This window comes from Gracilinanus agilis, chromosome 2 (assembly GCF_016433145.1).
Source record: "Gracilinanus agilis isolate LMUSP501 chromosome 2, AgileGrace, whole genome shotgun sequence".
Taxonomy (NCBI): Eukaryota; Metazoa; Chordata; class Mammalia; order Didelphimorphia; family Didelphidae; genus Gracilinanus; species Gracilinanus agilis.
In genome coordinates this window covers 473,580,305-473,590,809 of record NC_058131.1, presented here as the reverse complement: position 1 = coordinate 473,590,809, position 10,505 = coordinate 473,580,305, and the positions used below count along the sequence as shown (strand labels likewise).

At 37.1% G+C, this 10,505-nt stretch overlaps 1 protein-coding gene across 1 annotated transcript in view; it reads right to left on the bottom strand.

The window, feature by feature from the left end:
- Window positions 1-1,110: 1,110 nt before the first annotated feature.
- TBPL2 (TATA-box binding protein like 2) overlaps window positions 1,111-10,505 on the bottom strand; it is a 66,945-nt gene continuing 57,550 nt past the window's right edge. Inside the window, exon 7 of the mRNA XM_044662050.1 lies at window positions 1,111-1,187. Within this exon, the coding sequence (XP_044517985.1) occupies window positions 1,111-1,187 (77 nt within the window). The remainder of the gene's footprint in view (window positions 1,188-10,505) is intronic.

The following is a 10,505-nucleotide window of genomic DNA, read 5'->3' as shown; positions in this document are numbered from 1 at the left end:
GTACTATTTCAGACTCTCTTCAGGTCCTGGGAGGGAGAAAGACTCTTGAAAAGTTGACTTGTAGTGGACCTGGTACTTCAATCATGTCACTCTGCCCAACTTACTATATTTGAGACTTTGAGCAATTTTCCCTTGAGACCTGAGACTCTCTCTTGAATTGAGTTTCTTTTGCTCCCAACAGGTGAGCTCATTTACTCCTTGTATCGTCTGGTACAAATTCTCCTGTGTATACTTTGATTTGTTTTGCTGCTAAATTGGATGAATGAGTTTACTTGTTATTTGCTATGTGTGTTTATTGTGGGACATCTGGTGGAAAGGGAATCAAGACTTGGATATATAGCTTTGGGGCACACCTTTCCAGACAACAGTGTACCTTGAACCTAAAAATTATTTTTTCTAGACTAGTAATATTTAAGGGAGTAGGTAGATACAATTTTAGCTCAGTACTTCCTCTCTCTGAGGAGAGCAGTGTGTCCAGTCTTTGACTCTTCTTGCTTCTCCTCCTGGCAGGAATCAAAGTCTCTTTTGGAGATGGGAGATATATCATTTTGCCTTCCTGTGAGTCACATCTAGACAGACTTATGTGGATACATGTGACCTACATGGGCAAAACAAAATAAAGCACCCTTACGCACTTTATACACATCACTACAAATCTCATCTTTGTAGCATGTTTATTTTTATAGTATATTTATTACATATTCAACAAAAGGACAAGCACATTGAAATTGTTTTTCATATTAGAAAACATTATTCCTGAACTTCTCAAAAATCTGCTATCCCTAACAAATTTTATTTTAAAAGTAAATTTGTATTTCTAAGTTCAAAAAATAAGATACAAAAACAATATTTTGATGCTATCAAAAAGTTATTTTTTCATTATTTAGGCACTTTAAGCAAACTTAGAAAAAGATAGAAAAGTTTGAGTTTCAGAAAAGTAGTTATTGAGATAGCAGCATATTTTAATGTAACCATGAAAGTACATATTGAATAATCATACATTTGTAGACTGGTTCAGTGTAATACTGGTTTTAACAATAGAAAATTCTGACTGTAGTGGATTACTTTTATGCACATACAAACTCATTCTAAGGGCTTTAAAAATGATATTTAGGCTTTTTTTAAACCCTTTAAAATGGGATAGATGTTTTCAAATGCTTCATAGATTTCAGAACGTTCTTTGGCACCTATAAAAAAAAATACAATGTTTATTCAGTTTACTCATGTGGGGTCTTTAAGGCAGAATGGATTCTATTTTAAAAACCAAAGTCATGGAGCAGTTAGGTGGCTCAATAGAGAGAGTCAGGCCTGGAGATGGGAGGTCCTGAGGTCATATCTGTCCTCAGACACTTTCTATATGTGTGAGACAAGTCACTTAACCCAAGTTGCTTAGGCTTACTTCTCTTCTGCCTTAGAACTGATACAATTCCAAGATGGAAGGTAAGGTTTTTTTTAAAAAAGTCATAGTTCTTATGTTTAACTCAAATTTAATGAAGTTAATGCCAATTAAATAGAACAAATGCTATGACTATCATCTCTTTAGCTGTCCATTTCTAGGAAGATAATGTGGGTATATGTGCACTGAAAGTCAAGAGGATATGAACTTTAGGTTACAGAATATCAGGGTTTGAAGAGACATCAATGATCATGGAGTCCAACCTATACTGCAAAGGAAGTGCATTTAAAACATGCCAGCAATTGGTTACACAGTTTTTGCTTAAGAATTTCTAGTGATGAACCTACTACTTCTTTAGGCAAATCATTCTTCTTTGGGGCATCTTTATTTGTAAGAAAACTTCCTAAAATCAAAGCTATATGTTGCCTTCCCTGTGTTATTCCCACAACATGCACACGTAGATTAGGTCCTATAGGAGATGACCATTTGGGGTCCGAGGCCCCTCTACATTCCCCAAACTGTAGTTCACAAATTCCCTCCAGTACATTCACTTATAATTCTTTGACACAATTTGCTCAAAGCAAAGGCAGTTACTAAAATAACACATTGTTTAAATCATTAAGAAAATAGTCCCTCCACAAACCATGGTTGTATTCTCCCATAAATTCAGCAACAATGGGAAGAGCTAATATATACATAGAAAACACTATTAGAGGGAGACACACACATAGTGGTGTATTGAAGTCGGTCCATATTGAATCAAAAGAAGCAATTGTTAAAATTTCAGTGTGAGCATTTACACCTCAGGAATCAGCAAATGCTGATAAATCAGAGCCTGATTTATTATATTGTTCATTGTCTGCAATTAAGAAGATGAAGAAAATGTTAAAAATTAAGAAGATGAAGAAAATATTAATAATGCAGATTTAACTGAAAAGTGTATCTTGTGGGGGCAGCTGGGTAGCTCAGTGGATTGAGAGCCAGGCCTAGAGACGGGAGATCCTAGGTTCAAATCCGGCCTCAGACTCTTCCCAGCTGTGTGACCCTGGGCAAGTCACTTGACCCCCATTGCCCACCCTTACCACTCTTCCACCTATGAGACAATACACCAAAGTACAAGGGTTTAAAAAAACAACAACAACAAAAAAAGTGTATCTTGTGTGCATTCCCCAGAAAATGTTAATAATGTAGATGAAACTTAAAATGTATCTTGTTTACATTTCCCACCACCCCAGAGAGTCAGTGGTTAAAACATTTACTAGCATAACCTTGTATGTAAGAAACACAAATAGCCAAGGCAACTTACATGTCCAGCACTGTAGGACTCTTGATATCTTTTTCCTTCTTTTGACATTCTCATGCTTCCCTCCCCTAAGCACAATGTTTCTGAAGGGCAAATCATTCAGCTATATTCCTTGAGCCTGGTTATCTTTATAGTTCCAATCAACACCACCACTGGATTCTTTAGACATCCTCACTGTTAGGTATAGAGTGTTTCATACTGGGCTAGTTGCCCTGCTACAAAATACCATTGCTGATGGGAATGGAGGTGGGGAGAGTAATACTTTACCCTACCTCACTGCATTCTGGAAAAATTTCAAGGGAAAAGGCAAAGATTGAATTTTACTCAATAGCTGGGTGCTTTCTCCATGGTTTGATTGCTTCTACTGATTCACTCAACTCACAGCTCTCACAAATGGACTTTGCTCCATAGGAAGCTGCCATGGGGGCAAGGATGATGAAAGGAATTCCCTGTCACCTGGCTATCTCTGCTAGAAATCTTTATTGACTCTTTATAAAGTCTCTGCGGAGATCATTAGGTTTTTTAAAGGCTACCAAGAGCATGGTTGATCCTTCAGCAAACCAACAGCTAGGCACCCTCTAATTCTATCAAATTTTTGGAGTCATTTCATGTCTCCTGAAGCAACATGCAAGCATTTCTTTATACTTCATATATATATATATATATATATATATATATATATACATATATATATATATATATATATATATATATAGTATAACTACCCTGAATGGATCACTCAATTTTGTATTCCTTAGAATAGATCACTTAGGAAATAAGCCAAGGTCTAACATCTTTTACACTATGCAAATACCACCGTATTAACAACTTGTTGTCTCTGTTACTGCCCCTTATATTCTATACTTTTGTGAAGTGGGAGGGAATTCATTCAGTTGTCCCCTAACCCATTCCCTCCAGCTTCCCATTATATCTAAATTTGCCTTTCTACAACTTCTACTAATTAAGGCTAAGCAGAACTAATCTTATTCTTCATTATTGCATTACCTCTAGCTTTTTTGATTGCCAAGTTACACTTTTGGTTTGTAGTGAGCTTACATGCTGCCAAAACCTCTAAGTTATTCTTCAGAAAACTTTCTTCAAGCTATACTGTAATAATTAAAAATTGTTAGGCTGGTTGTAGTTTAATAACTTTATTAAATCAAAGTAGTGGTAGTAGGAAAGAGAGGGAAAAATAGGAGAGAGTTAGAGAGGTAATTAGCTTTCTAATCAGTGGTCGCCATAATGGGTTTCCTTACTACACTCAGCCACATGCTCAATCTACTCCTCCACAAGCACTCCAAAGACCCTCCACTTCCTCCTTGGGTTGGCATATAAACTTTTTTCTCCACCCACTAACTCTCCCATGTCACATCTGAGAAACCAACCATAGTTTCTTAATTTGCCTGGGCTGCCCAGGGGGGTAGTACCTGTCGAGGTATTTTTTGACTCTCCTTGCTTCCTGTCTCATTGGTTCTTAATTTCCCTTTTACTGGTAGCTTGTTTATCTCAATCCACTAGCTGTTATTTGGCCTCCAGATGACTTCATGTTAACAACACAAGGAAAAAGGAGAAATTTACTTTAGACAGTACTTTTTTCTGTCTTGTACTTGAGGAGCTAATTAAAAACAACACTTAGCTCTATTAAATTCCATCATATTTGATTCATTTCATTCTAGTCCACTGAGATCTTTTTGGATCCTTTTCAAACCAAGGTGTTAGTTATCACTTGCAGTTTTGAGTCATCTGCAAATTTGACAAACATGTCATCTATGCTGATTCAAAGAATTCATTAAAAAGCTGAATGACAAAGGACTCATATGCCCAAGAGATCTACTAAAAAGCTTCATCTCTCCCATTAATGACTATCAAGATTTCAGTCTAATCCATTTCAAACTTATCTAAGGTTTCAGACTAATAAGTTTCAAATCCATCTTACTAAAGTGTCATTTAGCCCTTACATTTGGGGGTGAGTTGGAGTTAGCTCCCTTTGACTCAAGAGAGTTGATTCTTAAAATTTTCATTGTGAGCATTTACTTTAGACATTGGCAAACACTACAACTTGGAGTTTGATTTGTAACTGTTGACTATCTAGACATAAGAAAGTGACGGAGAAAAGTATTAATAATGAGCTTAAACTTAAGCGTGTCAGGTAGAAGTCTGGTTGTTAAGCATTTACCAGCATCCTTGCCTACATATCTCTATTTTGTTCACAAGAAGAGTAGGCTTAAGATTAACTCAGAATGGGTAAATGACTTGAATATAAAGAAGGAAACTATAAGTAAATTAGGTGAGCCCAGAATAGTATACTTGTCAGATCTTTGGGAAAGGAAAGATTTTAAAACCAAGCAAGAGTTAGAAGAAATTACAAAATGTAAAATAAATAATTTTGATTACATTAAATTTAAAATGTTTTATACAAACAAAACTAATGCAACCAAAATTATAAGGGAAGCAACAAACTGGTGGAAAAAATCTTTATAACAAAAAACTCTGACAAAGGTCTAATTACTCAAATATATAAGGAGCTAAATCAATTGTACAAAAAATGAAGCCATTCCCCAATTGATAAATGGGCATGGGACATGAATAGGCAATTTTCAGATAAAGAAATAAAAACTATCAACAAACACATGAAAAAGTGTTCTAAGTCTCTTATAATTAGAGAAATGTAAATCAAAACGACTCTGAGGCACCACCTCACACCTAGCATATTAGCTAAAATGACAGCAAAGGAAAGTAATAAATGTTGGAGGGGATATGGCAAAATAGGGACATTGATGTATTGCTGGTGGAGTTGTGAATTGATCTAACCATTCTGGATGGCAACTTGGAACTATGCCCAAAGGGCTATAAAAGACTGTCTACTTTTTGATCCAGCCATACCACTGTTGGGTGTATACCCCAAAGAGATCATAGGGAAAAAAACTTGTACAAAAATATTTATAGCCATGTGGTGGCAAAAAATTGGAAAATGAGGGAACGTCCTTCAATTGGGGAATGGCTGAACAAATTGTGGTATCTGCTGGTGATGGAATACTATTGTGCTCAAAGAAATAATGAACTGGAGGGATTCCATGTGAACTGGAATGACCTCCAGGAATTGATACAGAATGAAAGAAGCAGAACCAGAAGAACATTATACACAGAGACTGATACACTATAGTACAATTGAACATAATGGATTTCTCTACTAGTAGCAATGCAATGATCCAGAACAATCCTGAGGGACTTATGAGAAGGAATGCTATCCACATTCAGAGGAAGAACTGTGGGAGTAGAAACACAGAAGAAAAACAACTGCTTGAACACATGGGTTGATGGAGATATTATTGGAAATGTAGATGCTAAATGATCACCCTAGTGCAAATATCAATAATATGGAAATAGGTCTTGATCAATGATACATGTAAAACCCAGTGGAATTGTGCATCGGCTATGGGAAGAGTTTGGGGGAGAGGGAAAGAACATGAATCTTGGAAAAACCATGGAAAAATATTCTAAAATAAAAATAAAATATCTTAAACAAACAAACAAACAAAAAACAGAAAGAGTAGGCTTATATCTTGCCAAATGTTTTGTTAGGCTATCTATGTCTATATGCCTCTCTGATGTACTGGTAAAGAAATCTTTTAAAAATAATTTTTATTTATTTTTAAAATGTTTTTTCCATGTTAATATGATTCATTTTCTTTCCCTCCTCTCTTCCCAGCCCCCTCCCAGAGCGACAAATAATTCCACTGGGTTGTACAAATGTTATCACTTGATACCTATTTCCATATTATTCATTTTTGCTATAGAGCAATCTTTTAAAGCCTAAATCCCAATTCATATCTGGTAAAGACATCTTAAGTTGAGGGAGAAAGAGATAGGGAGAAGGGGAAAGTGTAATATAGGATTTTAATATTACCATGTTGGCTTAGGGCAAACCTGTCAGTTGCACTGGATGGAATGTCGAGGAGGGCATGAGCCACTGGGCAGATACCAACTGGCAGTTGAGCTGGGAGTATAAAAAGGCCTGGAAACCCATAGCTGGGTTCTTCCCTGACCTGACTTCCTCCTGACCACTCATCTACCCCTTCTCCTGGGCCCGGGAGGTGGGAGGAAAGAGTGGTGTTTGGGAGTGAGAATATGGGTAGCTAGGATTTTAGGACCAAATCTTCAAGAGCTCCTCAATATTATTATTTATCATCATCTACAAATTAGCTATTAGATCAACACAATTTCCTACCCAGAGATCGCTTCACTCTGGCTGAGGGCTGCCTGTCCTTGATCAGCTTAGACCTTCCAAGGACCTTCTACCAGCTTAGCCAGATAATCCATAACAACAGATTTTTAGTATTACCAAGCCCTCCTTAGTTTGTTCCCCAATTACCAATAAACCTCATAGCCTTAACCAGTGAATCCTGTGATTATTTCCTTACCATCAAAGGCTAGGAGGGTAGGCAACAGGTAGGGATTCTGAGCAGTTGGGGCTGGAACAAGCCCCATTGCTGAGGGGCAGGAAGCTCTACATCCACTTTCTGCCAGTCTGCTATTACCCAATAGTAGGCTGTTTCCTCAGTAGGGAGGGGCCAGCTGCCTGACATATCTTAAAGGAGCCTGGTGGGTAGCAGTGAGGTTTCACTGGGCACTCAGTTCTCAGGGTTTGGATCCTTGTACTTCCATAAACAAGCTTCAAGCTCAACTGAGGTTGCTTACTCCACCCTAACAACCAGCACTATCCTCCTGCTAGCCTTGTTACCAGCTTAAGGCCCCTTGTTGTCCTACTTTATTCATTACAAAAGGGAGAGGGGGGAAATAGAAAGAGGAAGAGGGAAAGAGGGAAGGAAGGTGGGGAAGAGAGAGAGAGGTCAAGGTTAGTCTGGCATGACATAGGCTTGAAATCTTTGCTGAATATAAAACAGCAGGTTCTACCCAATCTATAATATTTCTGGTTAACAAATGCTATGCATGATTAAATTAATAGCCATATTTAAAGGACTCTGGAATTCTATGAAACACAATTTATTTTAGAGTCATTGTCTGTTCCACTACCAAATTAAATGCCTATAGGATGATTAGAGATATAGGAACTTTTCAGTGTATTAAGACTTAACCAACTTAGCACAAGAACAGTGCCTCTGAAGTTAATGGAGGATATTTTAGACTACCATTCTTCCTAATTTCCTTTTCTATGAAGAAAATATAAAGGAAATCCCAAAGTCTGTCTTTTTCACCCTGGCTTTTGCCTTTTTTCACATGCCCAGTGCTTAATATATTGCTTGACACATAGTAGACATTTAATAAATGTTTACTGATTGACCCAGCCTCCTCCATTCTACCTTGGGGAACACATTCAGATGAAATTCAATTACAACAAATCTCATTAAAAAGGAAGGTTTCATATAACAAAGCTTTCTCCATATTCCAGAGAACAGTACAGAAATATTGAGCCAGTCACAGAATATTTTATACAATGTATGATTCCATAGGGAGAGTTTCTGTCCTACAAAGCCCAAATGTAACTCTAGAGCTAAACTCTTTAGTATAGTGACCACCAACTTCCAACTCATGACTCTTTGTGGCAAATTGCTGAACTGAAGATAATAGGATTTATTTCTTTATGTGGTACCATATGGATATATATTCCTTTTATTTCCTCAGCACTTTCTAGTACCTATTTACCAGCTAACATGCCTTTCTCTTATTTCATTCTTTATCATTACTTCACCTCATCTATCATTTCTCCTATTTATTAATGGGCTGAACTGATGATCACAAAGCAGATTGATTTTCATCTTAAACTCTAATCTACAAGAGGTTGTTAGAGGGAGGGAAAGACCAGCACCAGTACACATCACAAGAAGTTCTCTAGTTTCTTTTGTAGGAAAGGGTGTGTATGGGAAGAACACAATAGAGGTTATTTGTTTCCCCACTCCTTAGGATCAGGAAGTCCTAATTAGAATTCTCCCCGCCTATAAAACTATTTGGAGCCTTACCAAAAAATGGGGTGGAGCTAAAGTTCTGTAGCCAGGCTATTATAAGCATCTTGGGGCTGAAGTAGAATTGCTAATGTTAGTACAGAAAAGTCAGTAAAATCAAGAAATGAGCATTGGTAATGACTTTTTTTTTTTTTTTTGCAAGGTATTGGGGAGATGAATATCTCTGGGAGGAGGGTTAAAGATGAAAAAAAAATCACAGATTTTTCTGATAGAGAAAAATTTCTGATAAAGGAAAAAATATCACAGATTCCTCAAATTCAGCAAAAAACAGAAATCATCTTTCCTCTAACACTTGCTTTTGATTCTTAACTTTCTTTTCTCCATTGACAATCAGGTAGACAATCAATAGATTCTCTTTTAAGTGCTTATTGTGCTAAATACTGAGAATTTGAAGAAAAGAAAACACAGTCCCTACTCTCAAGTCTCACAGTTTAATGGGGGGGAAAACATGCAAACAACTATGATTGGCCCTGCAAAACTTCTGGTACCAAATCACATTCTACTCTACTTCTTTTTATCCTCCCCCATCCCAATCCAATTAACTTCCAAGGCCTGTTGATTTTCCCTCTATGTAGCATTGTGGGGTAAAGCTTCTTTGGATTGAATAAATTCCCAACTGGCAAAGGATATAAAAATTTGAAGCAACTCTGCATATGAAAAGATCTAAAAACAACAATAATAATTTGTTGTTCAGTTGGGTCTGACTGTAATCCCATTATGGGGTTTTCTTGGCAGAAGATAGCAGAGTGGATGTCTTCTCCCACTCTCTTTTCTTCTCTTGACTCATATGAAGAAGAGATCTTTCTCCTTGCCAAGGCAAATCCATCAATATGCACCCTTGATCTTATCCCATCCCATCTTCTCCAGCACATTGCTACTTCTGTCATTTCCTTTCTCTCACCAATCTTCCAGTTCTCAAAATCTATTGGTTACTTCCTTGCTGCTTATAAACATGGCCATTTTCCCCTCATCCTTAAAAGATCTTACTTGATCCTTCCATCCCTGCTAGTTATCATCCTACATCTCTCCTCTCTTTTGTAACTAAATTCCTTAAGAAGGTTGTCTACAATTGATACTTTCCTCTCATTTTCTTCTAAACCTTCATAATTCAAAATTCTGTCCTCAAAATTCCACTGAAGCTGTTCACTTCAATTTTACCAAAATAATACGCATTATTACCCATATAATAGCCTTTTCTCAATCCCCATTTTCCTTGAGGTCTCTATAGCCTTTGACAATGTCAGTCATCTTCCCCATTCCCCTACCCTGTCTACTCACTCTTTTTTGGCCTTCCTGACACTATTCTCTCCCAGTTATCCTCCTGTCCCCAGATGTTTCTCTCAAACTCTTGGTGTATCTTCTTCTAGGTCATGCCTATTAACCAAGAGGTCTGTCTTTGATTTTCTGTACTTTTCCTTTTATATAGTCTCCATGCCAATTTCATCAGCTCTTGTTAGTTCAATTATCATCTCTATGCAGATGATTCTCAGACCTATTTATCTAACCCTAATCTCTCTTCTGACCTCCAGGTCTGTATCACTACTTATTAGATATCTAAAATTCAGTATAACCAAAACAAGACTCATTTTCTTTCATTTCTTACCCCAGACTACTCTCTTTGGTACTTTCCTATTACTGTTGACGGCACTCCAACCTCCCATCATTTAGCCTTACAGTAGGTGTTATTCTTGACTCTTCACTCAGTCTCATTCCACATATCCAGTCTCTTGCTATGTCTTGTAGTTTCTACCTTTATAATATTTCTCTAATGTATTCCCTTGCTTCTTCTCAGACAGACACTACCCTAATTGGGAGTCTCTTCAGC